Raw genomic sequence first — 27,495 nt, 5'->3', positions numbered from 1 at the left:
CTTTGGCGCCAAACTGACATCACACAGTCCTATGGCTCCACCTAGTGGTGACTAAAAAAAATAGGTATACATTTACGTTAATACTAATCTAGTGTACAATATTTAAAAGCACAAGAAATCCAAAAAGACAGTAAGGTAGAAAATTCACAATACATTTTCAATACATTTTGTAGCATAGCAACTGTAAGCAAACATATAGTAGGAGATATTGCAAGAAAATTAATGACAAACGTATAGAGTATCCATAATTGTATATGTAGTATCCAATTTCTTGGTAAAGTCACTATGATTGTTGACCACATACTAATAGTAAGGACCTGTTAGATAAGGAAAAGAATATACTGTAATTAATAAAGGCTATAGATAAATATACATATAGAAACCTAGAAAAAACATGCTAGATCAAAATCCCTATTTAAACCTTTAGGGACTAGGGTGTCAAAATGGTGAATCCACCACATCTCACGTTGCTTAAGCAGATTTCCCTATTGCTGCCATTCCTAGGTTGTTGTATCTGTTCCACAATCTGCCATCTCAACTGACTGATGCATTGTCCTTTTTCCAAAAAATGTTTGTACAAAGGAGCTTCAATATTCTTAGTCCTTATATTAGAGCGGTGCTGGCTTAACCTCTCCCTGATCCTTTGGGTGGTCTCCCCCAAATAAATCAGGGAGCACGGACACTTAATCAGATAAATTACAAAGCTACTGTTACAAGTGTGATACCCCTGGACTTCATAGCTTTTTCCGCTATGAGGGTGAAATTTTTTTTTCCCTTTGATAATCGAATGGCAACTTGCACAATTCAGGCAAGGATAGTTACCGTTATTTTTCTTACCTATATACAATTGTTTATCTTTATTTATGGGACCAATATCGGATCTTACAAGATGGTCCCTAATATTTTTAACCCTTCTGAAGGCCATAAGAGGGGGTTCTTTGAATTGTTCTATGTTTAGGTTACAGTCTTTCAGCACATGCCAGTTCTTTCTAATAGCTCTACTGATGGTTTCACTGTAAGGGTTATACTGTGAGACGAACACCATTCTATTTCTATCCTTATCCTTAATGTTTTTTCTATGTGGGTTATGAACCTCCTCCATTTTCTTTTTTATTAATTCCAGTGGATAGCCCCTTTCTACAAATTTATCAGCCATTTCTTGCAATCTAGTTTTACATACATCATCATCACTGACTATTCTCTTGACTCTAGTGAATTGGCTAAGTGGTAAAGACTCCACCAAGCCTCTTGGGTGTAAGCTGTTATATTGAAGCAAAGTATTTTTATCTGTTTCCTTGCAAAACAGGTCAATGAGCAATACATTAGATCCTTTGGAGACCTTAGTGTCAAGGAAGGAAACCGATTCCTCACTATATGTAAGGGTAAATTGCAGGCCTCTTACCATAGAGTTTAGAGTATCCACAAACTCCATGAACCTCCATGAACAGCGACGTTTCGGGGACATTAACCCCTTAATCATGCTAGGGGTTAATGTCCCCGAAACGTCGCTGTTTATATATGATTCCTGAATAAAAAAATTTCGTTTTATAGCGCTGGTGACTTTCTGGTTTCTTATGCTTATTTGGAGTACAGCAGTCATACTCCGTCACCTTTGCGCTACACAGCAGTGCTGATATCCCTTTGCTGTGGGCGTTGCTATTACAGGCTGCAGGGTTCGTGCACGCTGTGTTCATCCAAGTTACAATGGAATCTAACAAAGAAAATCCAAACATGACAGATGGTACAAAGATGTTCGCATATAGTGAACTTGATGCAGCCCGCATCACTGCACTGACCAGAGGCTCCCGAGATTTCTTAAGAACAACCCCTGCTTCTGCTGTTGCCAAAGAATATGAAGCCCTGAAAATAAAATTAATGAAAAGGGATCTACACATGACAACTTTAGCAGAATACTACAGAGTTCGTTGTATCCCTCGGGGGCTGAGGATGAGCACAGTGCCAACTCTTCTAAGAGACAATACCGATTATTGTTAGAAATTTGAGGCAATTATTATTAAGTGCTCTTATGACATCATGGTCTGTACAGTTGAAGCCCTGTTACAAGAAACGGATCTGCAGACAGCCATCATGGAGAAACACAAAGCGGATTTACTTACCACACTTTCACCTGAGGATTTCCAAAAGTTGGAAAAGAAAGTGGAGGAGAAGCTTCTTACTGAGCAGAAGGCGATAAAAGAGGTGAAGCGGATCAAATTCCAACGCGACGAAAATGACTATCGCTATGGGAGAGTGTATAAGTGGAAGAACGGTAGCTATGGCAACCAACAAACAAGAAATTTCCAAAGGAGACGTAGGAACAATCAGAAGGGTAATTCAAGATCACATGGTATTAACGCAACGTCAGGGTCGGATACTTCCGGAAATGACGACACAGCGTCCACTTTGGATTCCAGCAGTGGGGAAAGTGACGCCGCCGGGAAGGCCGTAAGAAGTCATCAAAAAGAGCAAGGCGACAAAGTCGTTATCAGAGGAGCCCAGGAAGTTGCAGAGACGCCCACAAAAGAAATAACTGCTTAGACGGTGGTAAATATTTCTTCATACACTCCCACTAATGATGAACTGTCCGTACTCAGTAAGGGTTTGTCTTTTTGCCCTTATACTAATATAGACTTTTTCGAACTTGCTAAGGACTTACAGAAGTTTTATAGAAATATAAAACTGAAAGTTTGGTACAGTGGTCAGGCTTACAATAATAGTGATGTATATGGTAAAAATGAATGCTATGGAGCGTTAACTCTAAAAAATGTGGGTCTAAACAAAAAAAGTAAATTCAATCCGAATATTACTAACCATAGTATAAGTACGTTTATTAGCCTTATCGAGAAAGAAGTACAATAATTAAAAACAAAAGCTAAATTGTCCAATAAGAATAGTGACACCACGAGATATGGTTATAATAAATACAACTTTACTAAGTCTGAACACACTGCACTTAAAGCCCTTAAAAACAACAAAAATATAGTTCTACAAGGAGCTGATAAGGGCGGTGCAACCGTCATCCTTGATAGAAGCTATTATGTGGAAGAGATAAAAGAACAACTTAATGATATCTCCACATATAAAAATATTGAGGGTAATCCAATCTTTAAAGTTCAGAAAGAAATTAAAAACCTTTTGGATAATGCAGTACAACACAATATCATTGATGAAAAACTTGCACAGTACCTCTTTGTTGATAGTCCTAGAAACCCCATTTTCTATACATTACCAAAACTACACAAGGATCCCCTTAGACCACCAGGGAGACCTATTGTGGCCTGTATTGAATCCGTTTTTACTAATATCTCAAGATTTTTAGACAAATTGTTGCAGCCAGAAGTTTCCAAAATGGCTATTTTTCTTAAAGATACAGGGCATTTCCTGGCAAAAGCTAGGGAATTGGTATTTCCTTCCAGTAGGTACCTGCTATTCACCATGAATGTGAAAAGTTTATACACATCCATCAAACATGAATCGGGCATAGCCATAATTAACAAGATCTTCACGGTGAATGGCAGGTACTCTACAGCTCAGTGTCAATTTTTGGAAAATTTACTAAGACTTCTACTATATTGGAATTTTTTTCTGTTTCAGAATGATTGGTATTTGCAGATTAAGGGTACGGCTATGGGTTCCAATGTTGCCCCATCATATGCCAACCTCTTCATGAACGAGTTTGAGTTGAAATTCGTCTATGAGAATGAACTTTTTAAGAAATATGGTGCCATATGGTGGCGCTACATAGACAACGTGTTTGGCATATGGTGGGGCAACATTGGGACCCTCATGGAGTTTGTGGATACTCTAAACTCTATGGTAAGAGGCCTGCAATTTACCCTTACATATAGTGAGGAATCGGTTTCCTTCCTTGACACTAAGGTCTCCAAAGGATCTAATGTATTGCTCATTGACCTGTTTTGCAAGGAAACGGATAAAAATACTTTGCTTCAATATAGCAGCTTACATCCAAGAGGCTTGGTGGAGTCTTTACCACTTAGCCAATTCACTAGAGTCAAGAGAATAGTCAGTGATGATGATGTATGTAAAACTAGATTGCAAGAAATAGCTGATAAATTTGTAGAAAGGGGCTATCCACTGGAATTAATAAAAAAGAAAGTGGAGGAGGTTCATAACCCACATAGAAAAAACATTAAGGATAAGGATAGAAATAGAATGGTGTTCGTCTCACAATATAACCCTTACAGTGAAACTATCAGTAGAGCTATTAGAAAGAACTGGCATGTGCTGAAAGACTGTAACCTAAACATAGAACAATTCAAAGAACCCCCTCTTATGACCTTCAGAAGGGTTAAAAAAATTAGGGACCATCTTGTAAGAGCAGATATTGGTCACATAAATAAAGATAAACAATTGTATATAGGTAAGAAAAATAACGGTAACTATCCTTGCCTGAATTGTGCAAGTTGCCATTCGATTATCAAAGGGAAAAACTTTTTTCACCCTCATAGTGGAAAAAGCTATGAAGTCCAGGGGTATCACACTTGTAACAGTAGCTTTGTAATTTATCTGATTAAGTGTCCGTGCTCCCTGATTTATTTGGGGGAGACCACCCAAAGGATCAGGGAGAGGTTAAGCCAGCACCGCTCTAATATAAGGACTAAGAATATTGAAGCTCCTTTGTACAAACATTTTTTGGAAAAAGGACAATGCATCAGTCAGTTGAGATGGCAGATTGTGGAACAGATACAACAACCTAGGAATGGCAGCAATAGGGAAAATCTTTACTGTCTTTTTGGATTTCTTGTGCTTTTAAATATTGTACACTAGATTAGTATTAACGTAAATGTATACCTATTTTTTTTAATCACCACTAGGTGGAGCCATAGGACTGTGTGACGTCAGTTTGGCGCCAAAGTTTGATGGTATAAAAGTTTTTCAAATTGCTAGTGTCAATAGCATTATTAAGGGGTTAATATTCCCGAAACGTCGCTGTTTATATATGATTCCTGAATAAAGATTTTTCGTTTTATAGCACTGGTGACTTTCTTATGCTTATTTGGAGTACAGCATTCATACTCCGTCACCTTTGCTCTACACAGCAGTGCTGATATCCCTTTGCTGTGGACATAACCTTATATTGTGTAATACCTTTATATTGTATAATACCTTTATATTTTGTCATACTTTTATATTGTGTTATACCCTTATATTGTGTAATACCTTTATATTGTATAATACCTTTATATTTTGTCATACTTTTATATTGTGTTATACCCTTATATTGTGCCATACCCTTATATTGTGTAATACCTTTATATTGTGCCATACCCTTATATTGTGTAATACCTTTATATTGTGTTATACCCTTATATTGTGTAATACCTTTATATTGTGTTATACCCTTATATTGTGTAATACCTTTATATTGTGTCATTATTTTACATTGTGTTATACCCTTATAGTGTGTCATACCTTTATATTGTGTCATACCCTTATATTGTGTTATACCTTTATATTGTGTCATACCCTTATATTGTGTAATACCTTTATATTGTGTCATACCCTTATATTGTGTTATACCTTTATATTGTGTTATACCTTAATATTGTGTTATACCTTTATATTGTCATACCCTTATATTGTGTCATACCCTTATATTGTGTCATACCCTTATATTGTGTTATACTCTTATATTGTGTCATACCCTTATATAGTGTGTCATACCCTATAGTGTTGCATACCCTTATATAGTGTGTCATACCCTAATATAGTGTGTCATACCCTTATATATTGTGTCATACCCTTATTTAGTGTGTCATACCCTTATTTAGTGTGTCATACCCTTATATAGTGTGTCATACCCTTATTTAGTGTGTTATACCCTTATATAGTGTGTCATACCCTTATATTGTTTTGTACCTTTATAGTGTGTCATACCTAGGTGTGTCATACCCTTATAATGTGCAATACCCTTATAGTGTGTCATTCCCTTATATAGTTTGTCATACCCATATATAGTGTGTCATACCCTTATGTAGTGTGTCATACCTTTATAGTGTGTCATACCCTTATATGGTGTTTCATACCCTTATAGTGTGTCCTACCATTAAATGGTGTGTCTAAGCCTTATATAGTTTGTCATACCCTTATATTGTGTAATACCTTTATATTGTGTAATACCTTTATATTGTATCATACCCTTATATTGTGTTATACCTTTATATTGTCATACCCTTATATTGTGGCATACCCTTATATTGTGTTATACTCTTATATTGTGTCATACCCTTATATAGTGTGTCATACCCCATAGTGTGGCATACCCTTATATAGTGTGTCATACCCTAATATAGTGTGTCATGCCCTTATATAGTGTGCCATAACCTTATATAGTGTGTCATACCCTTATATAGCGTGTCATACCCTTATATTGTTTTATACCTTTATAGTGTGTCATTCCCTTATAGTGTGTCATTCCCTTATATAGTGTCATACCCTTATATAGTGTGTCATACCCTTATATAGTGTGTCATACCTTTATATGGTGTGTCATACCCTTATAGTATGTCCTACCCTTAAATGGTGTGTCTAACACTTATATAGTTTGTCATACCCTTATATAGTTTTATACCTTTATAGTGTGTTATACCCTTATATAGTGTGTCATACCCTTATAGTGTGTTATACCCTTATATAGTGTGTCATACCCTTATATTGTGTTATACCTTTATAGTGTGTTATTCCCTTTAATTGTTATACCCTTATAGTGTGTTATACCTTTATATTGTGTTATTCCTTTATATAGTGTGTCAATCCCTTATAGTGTGTCATACCCTTATATTGTTTTATACCCTTATATTGTGTTATAACCTTATAGTGCATTACCTTTATAGTAAGTTACCCTTATAGTCTTATAGTGTGTAATTCCCTTATATAGTTTGTCATACCCTTATATAGTTTGTCATACCCTTATAGTGGGTCATACCCTTATATAGTGTGTTATACCTTTATATTGTGTCATACACTTATATTGTGTTATACTTTTATAGTGTGTCATACCCTCATAGTGTGGCATACCCTTATATTGTGTTATACCTTTATATTGTGTCATACCCTTATATAGTGTTATACCTTTATAGTGTCATACCCTTATAGTGTGTCATACCCATTTAGTGTGTCATACCTTTATATGGTGTGTCATACCCTTATAGTGTGTCCTACTCTTAAATGGTGTGTCTATCCCTTATATAGTTTGTCATACCCTTATATAGTTTTATACCTTTATAGTGTGTCATACCCTTATATAGTGTGTCATACCCTTATAGTGTGTCATAACCTTATAGTGCGTTACCTTTATAGTAAGTTACCCTTATAGTCTTATAGTGTGTTATACCTTTATATAGTGTGTCATACCCTTAAATGGTGTGTCTAACCCTTATATAGTTTTATACCTTTATAGTGTGTCATACCCTTATATAGTGTGTCATACTCTTATATTATGTTATACCTTTATAGTGTCTTATACCCTTTTATTGTGTTATACCCTTTTATTGTGTTATACCTTTATATAGTGTGTCATACCCTTATAGTGTGCCATACCCCTATATTGCGTTACCCTTATATTGAGTTATACCTTTATAGGAAGTTACCCTTATAGTGTGTCATAACCGTATAGTGCGTTACCTTTATAGTAAGTTACCCTTATAGTCTTATAGTGTGCTATACCTTTATATAGTGTGTCATACCCTTATAGTGTGCCATACCCCTATATTGCGTTACCCTTATATTGAGTTATACCCTTATAGTGTGTCATACCCTTATAGTGTGTTATACCCTTATAGTGTGTCATAACCGTATAGTGTGTTACCTTTATAGTAAGTTACCCTTATAGTCTTATAGTGCGTTATCTCAGTGTGTGTAATGTGCCTTTAAACTCATTAGTGTTGTGTTTTTCTGTAGCTGCTGAGAGTGAGAGCGACAACAAACAGAGACAAAGTGACAATAATATTCCTGAGCAATCAGCAGAAAAGGAACCTGACTGCTCTAAAGACGAAACTACTCCAAAACATCTGCCCAATGAAGGTGAGATGTGTGTTATACCTTTATATTGTGTTATACCCTTATAGTGTGTCATACTCTTATAGTGTGTTATACCCTTATAGTGTGTTATACCCTTATAGCGTGTTATACCCTTATATAGTGTGTCATACCCTTATATAGTGTGTCATACCCTTATATAGTGTGTTATACCCTTATAGCATGTTATACCCTTATATAGTGTGTCATACCCTTATATAGTGTGTTATACCCTTATAGCATGTTATACCCTTATATAGTGTGTTATACCCTTATAGTGTGTTATACCCTTATAGTGTGTTATACCCTTATATAGTGTGTTATACCCTTATAGTGTGTTATACCCTTATAGTGTGTTATACCCTTATAGTGTGTTATACCCTTATAGCGTATTATACCCTTATAGTGTGTTATACCCTTATAGTGTGTTATACCCCATAGTGTGTCATACCCTTATATAGTGTGTCATACCCTCATAAAGTGTGTCCTACCCTTATATAGTGTGTTATACCCTTATAGTGTGTTATACCCTTATAGCGTGTTATACCCTTATAGCGTGTTATACCCTTATAGTGTGTTATACCCTTATATTGTGTTATACCTTTATATTGTGTTATACCCTTATAGTGTGTTATACCCTTATAGCGTGTTATACCCTTATAGCGTGTTATACCCTTATAGTGTGTTATACCCTTATATTGTGTTATACCTTTATATTGTGTTATACCCTTATAGTGTGTTATACCCTTATAGCGTGTTATACCCTTATAGCGTGTTATACCTTTATATTGTGTTATACCCTTATAGTGTGTTATACCCTTATAGTGTGTTATACCCTTATAGCGTGTTATACCCTTATAGCGTGTTATACCTTTATATTGTGTCATACCCTTATAGTGTGTTATACCCTTATAGCATGTTATACCCTTATATAGTGTGTTATACCCTTATAGTGTGTTATACCCTTATAGTGTGTTATACCCTTATAGTGTGTTATACCCTTATATAGTGTGTTATACCCTTATAGTGTGTTATACCCTTATAGTGTGTTATACCCTTATAGTGTGTTATACCCTTATAGCGTATTATACCCTTATAGCGTGTTATACCCTTATAGTGTGTTATACCCTTATAGTGTGTTATACCCCATAGTGTGTCATACCCTTATATAGTGTGTCATACCCTCATAAAGTGTGTCCTACCCTTATATAGTGTGTTATACCCTTATAGTGTGTTATACCCTTATAGTGTGTTATACCCTTATAGCGTGTTATACCCTTATAGCGTGTTATACCCTTATAGCGTGTTATACCCTTATATTGTGTTATACCTTTATATTGTGTTATACCCTTATAGTGTGTTATACCCTTATAGCGTGTTATACCCTTATAGCGTGTTATACCCTTATAGTGTGTTATACCCTTATATTGTGTTATGTTATACCTTTATATTGTGTTATACCCTTATAGTGTGTTATACCCTTATAGCGTGTTATACCCTTATAGCGTGTTATACCTTTATATTGTGTTATACCCTTATAGTGTGTTATACCCTTATAGTGTGTTATACCCTTATAGCGTGTTATACCCTTATAGCGTGTTATACCTTTATATTGTGTCATACCCTTATAGTGTGTTATACCCTTATAGTGTGTTATACCCTTATAGTGTGTCATAACCGTATAGTGTGTTACCTTTATAGTAAGTTACCCTTATAGTCTTATAGTGTGTTATCTCAGTGTGTGTAATGTGCCTTTAAACTCATTAGTGTTGTGTTTTTCTGTAGCTGCTGAGAGCGACAACAAACAGAGACAAAGTGACAATAATATTCCTGAGCAATCAGCAGAAAAGGAACCTGACTGCTCTAAAGACGAAACTACTCCAAAACATCTGCCCAATGAAGGTGAGATGTGTGTTCTACCTTTATATTGTGTTATACCCTTATAGTGTGTCATACCCTTATATTGTGTAATACCTTTATATTGTGTTATACCCTTATAGTGTGTTATACCCTTATAGTGTGTTATACCCTTATAGTGTGTTATACCCTTATAGCGTGTTATACCCTTATATAGTGTGTCATACCCTTATATAGTGTGTTATACCCTTATAGCATGTTATACCCTTATATAGTGTGTCATACCCTTATATAGTGTGTTATACCCTTATAGCATGTTATACCCTTATATAGTGTGTTATACCCTTATAGTGTGTTATACCCTTATAGTGTGTTATACCCTTATAGTGTGTTATACCCTTATAGCATGTTATACCCTTATAGTGTGTTATACCCTTATAGTGTGTTATACCCTTATAGCGTATTATACCCTTATAGTGTGTTATACCCTTATAGTGTGTTATACCCTTATAGTGTGTTATACCCCATAGTGTGTCATACCCTTATATAGTGTGTCATACCCTCATAAAGTGTGTCCTACCCTTATATAGTGTGTTATACCCTTATAGTGTGTTATACCCTTATAGCGTGTTATACCCTTATAGCGTGTTATACCCTTATAGTGTGTTATACCCTTATATTGTGTTATACCTTTATATTGTGTTATACCCTTATAGTGTGTTATACCCTTATAGCGTGTTATACCCTTATAGCGTGTTATACCCTTATAGCGTGTTATACCTTTATATTGTGTTATACCCTTATAGTGTGTTATACCCTTATAGCGTGTTATACCCTTATAGCGTGTTATACCTTTATACTGTGTTATACCCTTATAGTGTGTTATACCTTTATACTGTGTTATACCCTTATAGTGTGTTATACCCTTATAGCGTGTTATACCCTTATATTGTGTTATACCCTTATATTGTGTTATACCCTTATAGTGTGTTATACCCTTATAGTGTGTTATACCCTTATAGCGTGTTATACTCTTATAGCGTGTTATACCCTTATAGTGTGTTATACCCTTATAGTGTGTTATACCCTTATATTGTGTTATACCTTTATATTGTGTTATACCCTTATAGCGTGTTATACCCTTATAGCGTGTTATACCCTTATATTGTGTTATACCCTTATAGTGTGTTATACTCTTATAGAGTGTTATACCCTTATAGCGTGTTATACTCTTATAGCGTGTTATACCCTTATAGCGTGTTATACCCTTATAGCGTGTTATACCCTTATAGCGTGTTATACCCTTATAGTGTGTTATACCCTTATAGCGTGTTATACCCTTATAGTGTGTTATACCCTTATAGTGTGTTATACCCCATAGTGTGTCATACCCTTATGTAGTGTGTCATACATTTATTGTGTTATACCCTTATATAGTGTGTTATACCCTTATATAGTGTGTTATACCCTTATAGCGTGTTATAGCCTTATAGCGTGTTATACCCTTATAGTGTGTTATACCCTTATAGCGTGTTATACCCTTATAGCGTGTTATTCCCTTATAGCGTGTCATACCCTTATAGTGTGTTATACCCTTATAGTGTTTTATTCCCTTATATTGTGTCATACCCTTATAGTGTGTTATACCCTTATAGTGTGTCATACCCTTATGTAGTGTTTCATACCTTTGTGTTATACCCTTATAGCGTGTTATACCCTTATAGTGTGTTATACCCTTATAGTGTGTTATACCCTTATAGTGTGTTATACCCTTATAGCGTGTTATACCCTTATAGTGTGTTATACCCTTATAGCGTTTTATACCCTCATAGCGTGTTATACCCTTATAGTGTGTTATACCCCATAGTGTGTCATACCCTTATGTAGTGTGTCATACCTTTATTGTGTTATACCCTTATAGCATGTTATACCCTTATAGCGTGTTATACCCTTATGGCGTGTTATACCCTTATAGTGTGTTATACCCTTATAGTGTGTTATACCCTTATAGCGTGTTATACCCTTATAGCGTGTTATACCCTTATAGTGTGTTATACCCTTATAGTGTGTTATACCCTTATAGCGTGTTATACCCTTATAGCGTGTTATACCCTTATAGTGTGTTATACCCCATAGTGTGTCATACCCTTATGTAGTGTGTCATACCTTTATTGTGTTATACCCTTATATAATGTGTTATACCCTTATAGCATGTTATACCCTTATAGTGTGTTATACCCTTATAGTGTGTTATACCCTTATAGTGTGTTATACCCTTATAGCGTGTTATACCCTTATAGCGTGTTATACCCTTATAGCGTGTTATTCCCTTATAGCGTGTCATACCCCATAGTGTGTCATACCCTTATATAGTGTGTCAAACCTGTATAGTGTGTCATACCCTTATATTGTGTTATACCCTTATATGTTGTGTTATACCCTTATATTTGTGTTTTACCCTTATAGTGTGTCATACTTTTCTCCTACATTGGTGTGTCCGGTCCACGGCTTCATCCTTACTTGTGGGATATTCTCATTCCCTACAGGAAATGGCAAAGAGAGCACAACAGCAGAGCTGTCCATATAGCTCCCCCTCTAGCTCCGCCCCCCAGTCATTCTCTTTGCCGCTCTGTACAAGTAGCATCTCCACGGGGATGGTAAAGAGTATGTGGTGTTAGTTGTAGTTTTTTATTTCTTCTATCAAGAGTTTGTTATTTTAAAATAGTGCCGGTTTGTACTATTTACTCTGCAACAGAAAATGAATTAGATTTCTGTTCATGAGGAATATGATTTTAGCACCAGTAACTAAAATCCTTTGCTGTTCCCACGTAGGATTGTTGAACCAGAGAACTTTCAAGGGGGAACAGTTTGCTGGCTTATCTGCTTCAGGTATGATCAGTCACTATTCTAACAAGACGAAGTAATGCTAGAAGACTGTCAGTTATCCCTTAGGGGATAGGTAAGCCATTTTCTTAGACTCAGTAACAGAATTAAGGCTTATAACTAGGGCCCTATGCTGGTTGACACTATTATGGGCTAAGTCGTTTGCTTTTTATCATGTTTAAGTGACTTCTAGTGTTTTTTTCAAACTTTAAAACACTTTTTGGGTATGTTAGTTGCGCCTGGCAGCCGTTTAGACACCTATTTTGGTCAGAAAGGCCCCTTCACTCTGGATGACAGTGGGAGGAGGCCTCATTTTCGCGCCTCAGTTGCGCAGTTGACTTTCAGCAGAAGGTTCATGCAGCTTCACGTGGGAAGTCAAGAGGCTTAGAAAAGGACTTATAAGAGGTTTATTCGTTTTTTCATTACCCATAAGGAAGGTAAAAGCTGTGGTGGAGACTGTGGCAGGGGACTGTAGTGTATTAACCGGTTGATTGCTGTTATCAGCTCCGGTTTGGGCATTTAAGGGTCAATTGTTATAAAACTTGGTGTGCAATATTTTCATAGCTTTAAGACACTACGGTGAAAATTTCAGAAAAATTGGATATTGCTTTGTTGTTTTTCTGACGTTTCAGTAATAAAGTGTGCTTCTTTATTATTTAAAGAGACAGTAACGTTTTTGTCTAAAATTATTTTTTTTGCATTAAAAAAGCTGCCTAGGTTTGTCTAACATGTCTGTGCCTTCAGATAGCCTATGTTCTGTGTGCATGGAGGATAAGGTGGTTCCACCATTAAATGTTTGTGCAAATTGTGCCATAGGGTCCAAACAAATAAAGGACAGTACTGTCACATTTAAAAATGTTGCCCAAGATGATTCTTCAAATGAAGGTAGTGGGGATAGTTCATCATCCTCTCCTTCTGTGTCAACGCCAGCTTTGCCCGCGCCAGCGATACCTAGTACATCTGACGCGCCTATGGCTGTTACTATGCAGCAATTAGCGGCAGTAATGAATAATTCTTTAGAAGCATTTTTATCCAAGCTGCCTGTTTATCCTAGAAAGCGTGATTGCTCAGTTTTATATACAGAGGATGAGCAAGCAGACGCAGGGGATAATTCATCTGTGGTACCCTCACATCAATCTGAGTTGGCGGTGAGGGAGGGCCTGTCTGAGGGAGAAATTTCTGACACAGGAAAAGTTTCTCAGCAGGCAGAGACTGATACCATTGCATTTAAATTTAAACTAGAACACCTCCGCGCCCTACTTAAGGAGGTGCTAACTACTCTGGATGATTGTGATCCTTTGGTGATTCCAGAAAAATTGTGCAAAATGGACAAATTTTTAGAAGTTCCAGTGCAGTCTGAGGCGTTTCCGATACCCAAGAGGGTGGCGGATATAGTGACTAAGGAGTGGGAGAAGCCAGGTGTACCATTTGTTCCCCCTCCTATATTTAAGAAAATGTTCCCCATTGTTGACCCCAGAAGGGACGCATGGCAGACGGTCCCTAAGGTAGAGGGGGCAGTTTCTACATTAGCTAAGCGCACAACTATACCAATAGAGGACAGTTGCGCTTTCAAAGATCCTATGGATAAAAAGCTAGAAGGTTTACTTAAGAAAATATTTGTTCAGCAAGGTTACCTTCTGCAACCAATTTCGTGTATTATTCCTGTCACCACGGCGGCGTCTTTTTGGTTCGATGAACTAGAAAATTCGCTTCAGAAAGAGACTCCTTATGAGGAGGTCATGGACAGAATTTATGCACTGAAGTTGGCTAATTCCTTTATTTTAGATGCCGCTTTTCAATAAGCGAAATTAGCGGCGAAAAATTCAGGTTTTGCAATAGTGGCGCGCAGATCGCTTTGGCTAAAATCTTGGTCGGCGGACGTGTTGTCCAAAAATAAATTACTTAATATTCCTTTCAAGGGTAAGACCCTATTCGGGCCAGAATTGAAAGAGATTATTTCAGACATCACTGGGGGATGACCTTTCAAAGCAGGATAGACCTTTCAAAGCAAAAAATAAGTCTAATTTTCGTTCCTTTCGCAATTTCAGGAACGGACCGGCTTTTGGCTCTACAGCCTCTAGACAAGAGGGTAACACATCCCAGTCCAAACCGGCATGGAAACCATTGCATGGCTGGAACAAGGGAAAACAGGCCAAGAAGCCTGGTGCTCCAACCAAGTCAGCATGAAAGGATAGCCCCCGATCCGGGACCGGATCTGGTGGGGGGCAGACTCTCTCTCTTTGTTCAGGCTTGGACAAGAGATGTTCCAGACCCCTGGGCTTTAGAGATTGTCTCTCAGGGGTATCTCCTAGAATTCAAGGACCTTCCACCAAAGGGAAGGTTCCATCTTTCTCGCTTGTCTTCAGACCAGACAAAGAAACAGGCATTCTTACATTGCGTAGAAGACCTTATCAAAATGGGAGTGATTCACCCAGTTCCAAAAGCAGAACAAGGACTGGGTTTTTACTCAAACCTGTTTGTAGTTCCCAAAAAGGAGGGAATGTTCAGGCCAATTCTGGACTTAAAGATCCTAAACAAATTTCTAAGAGTTCCATCATTCAAGATGGAAACAATCGAACAATTCTGCCTATGATCCAGGAAGGTCAATATATGACTACTGTGGACCTAAAGGATGCATACCTGCATATTCCAATCCACAAAAATCACCATCAGTTCCTAAGATTCGCCTTTCTGGACAAGCATTACCAGTTTGTGGCCCTTCCCTTCGGGTTGGCCACCGCTCCAAGAATTTTCACAAAGGTGCTAGGGTCACTTCTAGCGGTACTAAGACCGCGGGGCATTGCAGTAGCACCTTACCTAGACGACATCTTGATACAGGCGTCGTCTCTTCCCAGAGCCAAGGCTCACACAGATATTGTTCTAGCCTTTCTAAGGTCTCACGGGTGGAAGGTGAACGTAGAAAAAAGTTCTCTGTCCCCGGTCACAAGGGTTTTTCTTCCTGGGAACAATAATAGATTCGGCAGAAATGAAAATCTTTCTGACGGAGGTCAGGAAGTCAAAACTCTCAAAAGCTTGTCGAGTTCTTCATGCCATTGCTCAACCATCTGTGGCGCAGTGCATGGAGGTTATAGGTCTAATGGTGGCGGCAATGGACATTGTCCCATTTGCCAGAATTCATCTAAGACCACTGCAATTGTGCATGCTCAAGCAATGGAATGGGGATTATGCAGACTTGTCTCCCCAGATACAGATGGACCAGGAAACCAGAGACTCGCTTCTCTGGTGGTTGGATCAGGATCACCTGTCGCAGGGAATGAGTTTCCGCAGACCAGAGTGGATCATTGTCACGACCGACGCCAGTCTCCTAGGCTGGGGCGCGGTGTGGGACTCCCTGAAAGCTCAGGGTCTATGGTCTCGGGAAGAATCTCTTCTCCCGATAAATATTTTGGAACTAAGAGCGATATTCAATACGCTCCTGGCTTGGCCTCAACTAGCGAAGGCCAAGTTCATAAGATTTCAGTCGGACAACATGACGACTGTCGCGTACATCAATCATCAGGGAGGAACGAAGAGTTCCCTGGCGATGAGAGAAGTATCCAAGATCATCAAATGGGCGGAGGATCACTCCTGCCATCTATCTGCAATTCACATCCCAGGAGTAGACAACTGGGAGGCGGATTATTTGAGTCGTCAGACTTTCCATCCGGGGGAGTGGGAACTTCACCCGGAGGTCTTTGCCCAGCTAACTCAACTATGGGGCATTCCAGATCTGGATCTGATGGCGTCTCGTCAGAACTCCAAAGTTCCACGCTACGGGTCCAGGTCCAGGGATCCCAAGGCGACATTGGTGGATGCATTGGTGGCGCCTTGGTCATTCAATCTAGCGTATGTCTTTCCACCGTTTCCTCTACTCCCCAGGCTAGTAGCCAGGATCAAACAGGAGAAGGCTTCAGTGATTCTAATAGCTCCTGCATGGCCACGCAGGACTTGGTATGCAGACCTGGTGAATATGTCATCGGTTCCACCATGGAAGCTACCATTGAGACAGGACCTTCTAGTGCAAAGCCCATTCGAACATCCAAACCTAGTTTCTCTGCAGCTGACTGCTTGGAGATTGAACGCTTGATTCTATCTAAGCGTGGGTTTTCGGAATCAGTTATAGATACTCTGGTCCAGGCTAGAAAGCCTGTAACCAGGAGAATTTACCATAAGATATGGCAGAAATATCTCTATTGGTGCAAATCCAAGGGTTACTCATGGAGTAAAATTAGAATTCCAAGGATTCTTTCCTTTCTCCAAGAAGGTTTGGAGAAAGGTCTGTCAGCTAGTTCTTTAAAGGGACAGATATCTGCTCCGTCTGTCTTGTTACATAAACGTCTGGCAGCTGTGCCAGATGTTCAGGCGTTCGTACAGGCATTGGTCAGAATCAAGCCTGTCTACAGACCTGTGACTCCTCCATGGAGTTTAAATCTAGTTCTTTCTGTTCTTCAAGGGGTTCCGTTTGAACCTTTACATTCCATAGATATTAAGTTACTATCTTGGAAAGTTTTGTTTTTGGTTGCTATTTCTTCTGCTAGAAGAGTTTCTGAATTGTCTGCTTTGCAGTGTAATTCACCCTATCTGGTGTTCCATACAGATAAGGTTGTTTTTCGTACAAAACCTGGTTTTCTTCCAAAAGTGGTTTTCAATAGGAATATTAACCAGGAGATAGTTGTTCCTTCTCTGTGTCCTAATCCAGTTTCTAAAAAGGAACGCTTGTTACACAATCTAGATGTGGTTCGTGCTTTAAAATTCTATTTAGAAGCAACAAAAGATTTTAGACAGACATCTTCATTGTTTGTCGTCTATTCTGGTAAGAGGAGAGGTCAGAAAGCTACTGCTACCTCTCTTTCCTTCTGGTTAAAAAGCATCATCCGATTGGCTTATGAGACTGCCGGACGGCAGCCTCCTGAACAAATTACTGCTCATTCTACTAGAGCTGTGGCTTCCACATGGGCCTTCAAGAACGAGGCTTCTGTTGAACAGATCTGTAAGGCAGCGACGTGGTCTTCTCTGCATACTTTTGCCAAATTTTACAAATTCGATACTTATGCTTCTTCGGAGGCTATTTTTGGGAGAAAAGTTTTACAAGCAGTGGTGCCTTCCGTTTAGGTTACCTGACTTGTTCCCTCCCTTCATCCGTGTCCTAAAGCTTTGGTATTGGTTCCTACAAGTAAGGATGAAGCCGTGGACCGGACACACCAATGTAGGAGAAAACAGAATTTATGTTTACCTGATAAATTTCTTTCTCCTACGGTGTGTCCGGTCCACGGCCCGCCCTGGCTTTTAGTCAGGTTTATAATTTTTGTTTTTTATACACTACAGTCACCACTGCACCCTATGGTTCTCCTTTTTCTCCTGACCGTCGGTCGAATGACTGGGGGGCGGAGCTAGAGGGGGAGCTATATGGACAGCTCTGCTGTTGTGCTCTCTTTGCCATTTCCTGTAGGGAATGAGAATATCCCACAAGTAAGGATGAAGCCGTGGACCGGACACACCGTAGGAGAAAGAAATTTATCAGGTAAACATAAATTCTGTTTTATATAGTGTGTTATACCCTTATAGTGTGTCATACCCTTATATTGTTTAATACCCTTATAGTGTTGCTGTAAGGGTTGTAGTAATTCTGAAAAGTAGAAATAATGAATTTAATGAACCACAACTGTTGAGAGGTTAATTGTGTATTAAATGTTGTTGTTGCAGGCAGACTTCTGGAGATTAACATAAATTATTCCCATGAGTAATGTTAAAACCCAGTAATCAGTAAGGTTGCTGTTTTATGTATTGAGACACTATAGCTGACACCTGTGACAAATCACTAAAAACTACAGCAGTGTCTAATACTAAGAACCTGAGGCTTAAGCATAGGGTTAAACAAGATAAACTACTTGTTACTCATTAGGAGGAAATGGTAAAAATGATAACTGAATATAGGTATCAATATACAGGACTGGAAGGAACCTTGTAACACGTTAAAAAGTAGCGCTGCTGCACCTCGGATGGAAATAAGCTTACTTTGTAGCTGGAGATCCGCTCATGCAGCAGTGTACTGCTAGAGGTTTATCCAAAGTGAGGGAAGCACAGATGCGGCCGGTGTTCTAAAATAAGTTGTCTACCATAGAAATGTACGACCTACGTCACTTCCGCTGACTTGTAATCAGCTGCTGGAGGTTTGTGGCGCTCACTGCAACCTCCTACAAACAGCTGTTTAAGACACAAAGGTGACTGAGTGCATCTTCATAACCAAAGGGTAGTGTATAGGAACTGCAAGGGCCCCTCACGCACAGCACCCATAACCTGCAGACAAACCGCGTAAACATGACAGCGGAGCGGCTGACTTGGAAAGAATCACTGATTATGCCAAAGAAAAATAGATTTAGAGCTCCAACCTAGATATGGTGAGAGTAGTGTGGAGCTTGAATGATGGAGGTGTCTGTATAGTGTAGATATCTGGGGAGCTCGTGTTTCTGTGGAGATGATTTCACTACAGAGCCGTTGTAGTTAGACTGAAGTTATGAATAGGTTGCCCTGTTAATACCTCTGTAGTTAGACTGAAGTTATGAATAGGTTGCCCTGTTAATACCTCTGTAGTTAGACTGAAGTTATCAGTAGGTTGCCCTGTTAATACCTCTGTAGTTACACTGAAGTTATGAATAGGTTGCCCTGTTAATACCTCTGTAGTTAGACTGAAGTTATGAATAGGTTGCCCTGTTAATACCTCTGTAGTTACACTGAAGTTATCAGTAGGTTGCCCTGTTAATACCTCTGTAGTTAGACTGAAGTTATGAATAGGTTGCCCTGTTAATACCTCTGTAGTTAGACTGGAGTGATGAATAGGTTGCCCTGTTAATACCTCTGTAGTTACACTGAAGTTATGAATAGGTTGCCCTGTTAATACCTCTGTAATTAGACAGAAGTTATCAATAGGTTGCCCTGTTAATACCTCTGTAGTTAGACTGAAGTTATGAATAGGTTGCCCTGTTAATACCTCTGTAATTAGACTGAAGTTATCAATAGGTTGCCCTGTTAATACCTCTGTAGTTACACTGAAGTTATGAATAGGTTGCCCTGTTAATACCTCTGTAGTTAGACTGAAGCTATGAATAGGTTGCCCTGTTAATACCTCTGTAGTTAGACTGAAGTTATGAATAGGTTGCCCTGTTAATACCTCTGTAATTAGACTGAAGTTATCAATAGGTTGCCCTGTTAATACCTCTGTAGTTACACTGAAGTTATGAATAGGTTGCCCTGTTAATACCTCTGTAGTTAGACTGAAGCTATGAATAGGTTGCCCTGTTAATACCTCGGTAGTTAGACTGAAGTTATGAATAGGTTGCCCTGTTAATACCTATGTAGTTAGACTGAAGTTATCAGTAGGTTGCCTTGTTAATACCTCTGTAGTTAGACTGAAGTTATCAATAGGTTGCCCTGTTAATACCTCTGTAGTTAGACTGAAGTTATCAATAGGTTGTCCTGTTAATACCTCTGTAGTTAGACTGAAGTTATGAATAGGTTGCCCTGTTAATACCTCTGTAGTTAGACTGAAGTTATCAGTAGGTTGCCCTGTTAATACCTCTGTAGTTAGACTGAAGTTATCAATAGGTTGCCCTGTTAATACCTCTGTAGTTAGACTGAAGTTATCAATAGGTTGCCCTGTTAATACCTCTGTAGTTAGACTGAAGTTATCAATAAGTTGCCCTGTTAATACCTCTGTAGTTAGACTGAAGTTATCAATAGGTTGCCCTGTTAATACCTCTGTAGTTAGACTGGAGTGATGAATAGGTTGCCCTGTTAATACCTCTGTAGTTAGACTGAAGTTATGAATAGGTTGCCCTGTTAATACCTCTGTAGTTAGACTGAAGTTATGAATAGGTTGCCCTGTTAATACCTCTGTAGTTAGACTGAAGTTATCAGTAGGTTGCCCTGTTAATACCTCTGTAGTTAGACTGAAGTTATCAATAGGTTGCCCTGTTAATACCTCTGTAGTTAGACTGAAGTTATCAATAGGTTGTCCTGTTAATACCTCTGTAGTTAGACTGACGTTATGAATAGGTTGCCCTGTTAATACCTCTGTAGTTAGACTGAAGTTATCAGTAGGTTGCCCTGTTAATACCTCTGTAGTTAGACTGAAGTTATCAGTAGGTTTCCCTGTTAATACCTCTGTAGTTAGACTGAAGTTATGAATAGGTTGCCCTGTTAATACCTCTGTAGTTACACTGAAGTTATCAATAGGTTGCCCTGTTAATACCTCTGTAGTTAGACTGAAGTGATGAATAGGTTGCCCTGTTAATACCTCTGTAGTTACACTGAAGTTATCAATAGGTTGCCCTGTTAATACCTCTGTAGTTAGACGGAAGTGATGAATAGGTAGCCCTGTTAATACCTCTGTAGTTACACTGAAGTTATCAATAGGTTGCCCTGTTAATACCTCTGTAGTTAGACTGAAGTTATCAATAGGTTGCCCTGTTAATACCTCTGTAGTTAGACTGAAGTGATGAATAGGTAGCCCTGTTAATACCTCTGTAGTTAGACTGGAGTGATGAATAGGTTGCCCTGTTAATACCTCTGTAGTTAGACTGAAGTTATCAATAGGTAGCCCTGTTAATACCTCTGTAGTTAGACTGGAGTGATGAATAGGTTGCCCTGTTAATACCTCTGTAGTTAGACTGGAGTGATGAAAAGGTAGCCCTGTTAATACCTCTGTAGTTAGACTAAAGTTATCAATAGGTTGCCCTGTTAATACCTCTGTAGTTAGACTGAAGTTATCAGTAGGTTGCCTTGTTAATACCTCTGTAGTTACACTGAAGTTATCAATAGGTTGCCCTGTTAATACCTCTGTAGTTAGACTGAAGTTATCAATAGGTTGTCCTGTTAATACCTCTGTAGTTAGACTGAAGTTATCAGTAGGTTGCCTTGTTAATACCTCTGTAGTTACACTGAAGTTATCAATAGGTTGCCCTGTTAATACCTCTGTAGTTAGACTGAAGTTATCAGTAGGTTGCCTTGTTAATACCTCTGTAGTTACACTGAAGTTATCAATAGGTTGCCCTGTTAATACCTCTGTAGTTAGACTGAAGTTATCAATAGGTTGCCCTGTTAATACCTCTGTAGTTAGACTGAAGTTATCAATAGGTTGCCCTGTTAATACCTCTGTAGTTAGACTGAAGTTATCAGTAGGTTGCCTTGTTAATACCTCTGTAGTTAGACTGAAGTTATCAATAGGTTGCCCTGTTAATACCTCTGTAGTTAGACTGAAGTTATCAATAGGTTGCCCTGTTAATACCTCTGTAGTTAGACTGAAGTTATCAATAGGTTGCCCTGTTAATACCTCTGTAGTTAGACTGAAGTTATCAGTAGGTTGCCTTGTTAATACCTCTGTAGTTAGACTGAAGTTATCAATAGGTTGCCCTGTTAATACCTCTGTAGTTACACTGAAGTTATCAATAGGTTGCCCTGTTAATACCTCTGTAGTTAGACTGAAGTGATGTATAGGTAGCCCTGTTAATACCTCTGTAGTTAGACTGAAGTTATCAATAGGTTGTCCTGTTAATACCTCTGTAGTTAGACTGAAGTTATCAGTAGGTTGCCTTGTTAATACCTCTGTAGTTACACTGAAGTTATCAATAGGTTGCCCTGTTAATACCTCTGTAGTTAGACTGAAGTTATCAATAGGTTGCCCTGTTAATACCTCTGTAGTTAGACTGAAGTTATCAATAGGTTGCCCTGTTAATACCTCTGTAGTTAGACTGAAGTTATCAATAGGTTGCCCTGTTAATACCTCTGTAGTTAGACTGAAGTTATCAATAGGTTGCCCTGTTAATACTGACAGAGCCTAGAAGTTGCTTGCTGAATGTGTTTCCCTTTACAGAAACTAAATCATATCAATTTTCTTGAGAATTTCTAATAACACTTTTTATGCACTGGCTGTTGACAATGCTTTTAAAGGTTAATTTTTTAATACCTGCCCATCAAAAAGACTGATATTGTGCAGAAGCAAATATCTCTAAACTACTTACTATAGGCAGTCTGCAAGCATGCTGGTCCTTGAGGGATAAACAAGAAATAAATGATTTTGCATTTTCTATACCTTTCTCCATTTGCCCATAAGGAATCTGTGTAACAAATGAAACACTTCTATTTATATTAGACTGATATATTTGGCACTGTAGCAGAACCCCAGAAGACATTCAGCATGGAGATGAGAGGGAACTAGGGGGAAGGGTTGATACCTATTAATACTATGCAGCTTCTCAGTGCATTTTGATAGCCAGCCCCAGCATTATGCTGGAAGCATCATAGCTTTTAAAAGATTCTACCTTGGACAATCATTCAGGAGACACTGAATTTCTAAGCAGAAATTGAGCAAATAGAGAAAGAAAATAAATTTGATCCCTTAGGGAATCTTGTGTATTGCAATGTAGATGCGCATATGCCTTTCATGTATATAATAAAGGATAATATTACAGAAATATTGCAAGTTGTTGGATGTAGGATCACTTCTGGCAAATCCTTCTAGTGAAAAGGCAGACCATCCTTCTACCAACTGTCCAGTGATTAATATCCTCATTTAAATTCCCCCCTCTCCAATAGAGGCATTAATGTGAGCAGATTGGCCGGCACAGAGAGTGACCCCACCACCTCTTGCAGACAACAAGGCCAATCAACCTTTAGTAATTGAACATTAATGGACTTGGGTAAGAGGCTGGATTCTCAGGGGACATCCGCAGGTGGCAGCTAAAGGAACAGTCTCTGGTGCAAATGACACAGTGAAGGCTGAGCCTGGACCACTGACACTCTCTGCTAGCAATGTATTTACAAGTCTATTGACATAACAGTATATCTTAATACTACAGTCTCTTCCCAGCTTTACTCATGGGAAACCAGCTTCTTCATAGCTCTTCCTTAACCCACACAGGCCTCACCTGTAAATCTATCTCCTTGTGCCTGCTCTCCTACTGACATGTAGTGTATCTTCATAACCCGTGACCGCTGCAGTACATCTTAATAACCTCTCCCGTCATATATAGACCTTTACTTCTCCTCAATCTCTAGATATGAAGATTTCCTAAATGGCTTTTCTGTCATTTAGATGTCAGAGAAACTTTTTTTATATCAAGATCTTCATGCAAGTATGTTAACCATTTAGATACACAGTGAGAGGCATGGTGCTGGAAGGGTTAATCACATAGGCTTCCAGCTTTATTAAGGACTGTTAAATAAACACATTCTTCACACAATGGAGCGACGTTTGAGCTTTAAAAGGCATGAAAGTAAAACAACTAAATAAGTGAGTGAGCTATAGAAAAAACTTGTTTTCTTTTCCATAACAGCATACTTAGGTAGGCTCTGGAGTATGCACATGTCTTGAGCACTATAGGCTTTATTTAACAAACTGCAGATGCACCTTAGGATTGCCTTTGGAGATAGCCTGCCGATGATAGTTAAAGGGACATGAAACTCAAATGTTTCCTTCATGATTCAGATAGAGCAGGGGTGGGCAAGAGGTAGATTGCGGTCTACCAGTGGACCATGAGGGAATTTTGTGGAGACCGCCTGTAATATTTCAAAAGTCTGCATAATAAGAGAAAGATTTCTCACACATCTACGGCGGCGAGGCTCTTCACTCAGAATCTAGTGAAGAGCCTCGCGGCCCTCGCCACCGTAAATGTGTGAGAAATCTTTCTCTTATGCAAACTTTTGAAATCGGCTACGACGACGGTATGGGCAATGTACGTCAGCATGCGCAACGCGGCTTTAGCTGAACTCGCTGCCTCAGCTTTGGTTACAGGATCTGCCCCCTTTATCAACCTGATATGACGTCCAGCAAATAAAAATGACTTTGTAGAATGAGTCACTAGCCGTCTTGATTGTGAGGCTACTTATCATACGAAGGCGTGGTACACAGATAAGGTTGCTTGAGGGTCCCAGTGTGACGTAAAGAGAGCTCTCACAGTAAGTAAAGACCGAGCGCGGCTGATTTTAAAGCTGTATTGTTTGTGTCAAAAATAAAATTTTCAGCCAGCAGGTCCTATTTGTAGCAAAAATACAATTTTCAGCCAGCAGTACCCTGCAACAGCTTTGCACCTGGTTACATAGTGTGTGCTGGACTATTCTTTGTGGGGGGGGTTTAATGAATACTTTATTGTAATTATTATTATCAAGACTGGTGTGTTTTTTTTTAATTAGGTGACCACGTCACTTGGAATAAAATTAGAGGTAGCCCTTGTCTTACAAAAGTCTGCCCACCCCTGAGATAGAGCAAGTGATTTTAAAGGGACAGTTAACTCAAAATTAAACTTTCATTATTCAGACAGGACATGCAATTTTAAACAACTTTCCAATTTACTTGCATCATCAAATTTGCTTTCTTCTCTTTGTATTATTTGTGGAAAGCTAAACCTAGGTAGGCTTGTATGCTAATTTCTAAGCCCTTGAAGGCCGCCTCTTATCTCAGTGCATTTTGACAGTTTTTCACAGCAAGACAGCGCTTGTTCATGTGTGCCATATTCCTTTAATGAATAGAGTTCATTAATTAAATATTGGAAACAATAAGAAGTCATCCCAGTCTTAGTGAATAAAGGAGTCGTTTGTATTCTTTTGGGTTAATGAAGTAGAACCATAAAGTTATTTTACAACAAACATAATTATTATTAATCTGCAAGCTGACAGCGCTGTGCAGTGAGAATTCTGAGGTTGCAGCTGTTTGCATATGTTTCTGCTGGTTAACATCATGGAATACAATATATAAAGCAGGTATAACTCTTTGTGACAAGTTAAAGGGACAGTATACACTCATTGTCATATAACTGCATGTAATAGACACTACTATAAAGAATAAGATGCACAGATACTGATAAAAATCCAGTATAAAACAGTTTAAAAACGTACTTAGAAGCTGTCAGTTTGGCTCTGTTGAAAAGGCAGTTGGAAAGCCCACTGCAAGTGAGAAATAAGACACTCCCCCCCCCCTTCTTTTGCATATGAAAAGACCCTTTACACAAACAGGAGCAAGCTGGAGAAGGTAGCTGACTGTATTCAAATAAAACTTTGGGGCTTGGTTAGGAGTCTGAAAATCAGAGCAATGTTATTTAAAAATAAGCAAAACTATACATTTATTTAAAAAAAAACTTTATGGGCTTTATAAATAGATCATCTACAAAACATTTATGCAAAGAAAAAAGGAGTGTATAATGGCCCTTTAAGCTTCATACAATCAGATGTTGTGTTCCTCTGATTCTATGATGTGACCTGGATTGCTGAGCATTGTGGTACTGCACTGGAATGCACTACACTAAAATGCAAAATTAGCTTGTGTCTATCCATAAACACTACCCCTATCCATAGACACTACCCCTAACCATATACACTACCTCTAACCATAGACACTACCCCTATCCATAGACACTACCCCTATCCATAGACACTACCTCTAACCATAGACACTACCCCTATCCATAGACGCTACCCCTAACCATATACATTACTTCTAACCATAGACACTACCCCTATCCATAGACGCTACCCCATACCATATACACTACTTCTAACCATAGACACTACCCCTATCCATAGACGCTACCCCTAACCATATACACTACCTCTAACCATAGACACTACCCCTATCCATAGACGCTACTCCTAACCATATACACTACCTCTAACCATAGACACTACCCCTATCCATAGACGCTACCCCTAACCATATACACTACCTCTAACCATGGAAACTACCCCTATCCATAGACACTACCCCTAACCATAAACACTACCCCTATCCATAGACACTACCCCTAACCATATACACTACCTCTAACCATAGACACTACCCCTATCCATAGATGCTACCCCTAACCATATACACTACCTCTAACCATGGACACTACCCCTATCCATAGACACTACCCCTAACCATAAACACTACCCCTATCCATAGACACTACCCCTATCCATAGACACTACCCCTAACCATATACACTACCCCTATCCATAGACGCTACCCCTAACCATATACACTACCTCTAACCATAGACACTACCCCTATCCATAGACACTACCCCTAACCATAAACACTACCCCTATTCATAGACACTACCCCTAACCATGTACACTACCTCTAACCATAGACACTACCCCTATCCATAGACGCTACCCCTATCCATAGATTCTACCCCTTTCCATAGACACTATCCCTATTTATAGACATTACCAATATCCATAGAAACTACCCCTATCTATAAACACTGCCCCTAAACATAGACTTTGTCCCTATCCACATACAGTAACCCTTTCCATAGACACTACCTCTATAAGTAGGCAACTACCCCTATCCAGATACACTACCACTGTCCACAGACACTACTATCCATAACCATAGACACTATCCCTAACCATAGACACTACCCCTAACCATAGACACTGCCCCCAACCATAGACACTGCCCCTAACCATAGACACTGCCCCTAACCATAGACACTGCCCCTAACCATAGACACTACCCCTAACCAAAGACACTGCCCCTAATCATAGACACTGCCCCTAATCATAGACACTGCCCCTAACCATAGACAACTGCCCCTAGCCATAGACAACTGCCCCTAGCCATAGACAACTGCCCCTAGCCATAGACAACTGCCCCTAACCATAGACAACTGCCCCTAACCATAGACAACTGCCCTTAACCATAGACAACTGCCCTTAACCATAGACAACTGCCCCTAA

General features: G+C 38.8%; 1 protein-coding gene across 5 annotated transcripts in view; it reads left to right on the top strand.

Moving 5' to 3' along the window:
- The window catches only part of CD58 (CD58 molecule), a 753,750-nt gene that overhangs the window by 546,907 nt on the left and 179,348 nt on the right, over positions 1 to 27,495 (top strand). For 3 of the 5 annotated variants that reach the window (XM_053705745.1, XM_053705746.1, XM_053705744.1), the window contains 2 exons: positions 7,921 to 8,043; positions 9,823 to 9,939. The exons of 1 other annotated variant lie outside the window; for it this stretch is intronic. In XM_053705745.1, the coding sequence (XP_053561720.1) occupies positions 7,921 to 8,043; positions 9,823 to 9,939 (240 nt within the window). The remainder of the gene's footprint in view (positions 1 to 7,920; positions 8,044 to 9,822; positions 9,940 to 27,495) is intronic. One more of the 5 variants, XM_053705748.1, reaches the window with a different exon arrangement.

The sequence above is a fragment of the Bombina bombina genome, chromosome 3 (genome assembly GCF_027579735.1).
Source record: "Bombina bombina isolate aBomBom1 chromosome 3, aBomBom1.pri, whole genome shotgun sequence".
Classification (NCBI taxonomy): Eukaryota; Metazoa; Chordata; class Amphibia; order Anura; family Bombinatoridae; genus Bombina; species Bombina bombina.
This window is presented reverse-complemented; position numbering and strand designations above follow the sequence as displayed.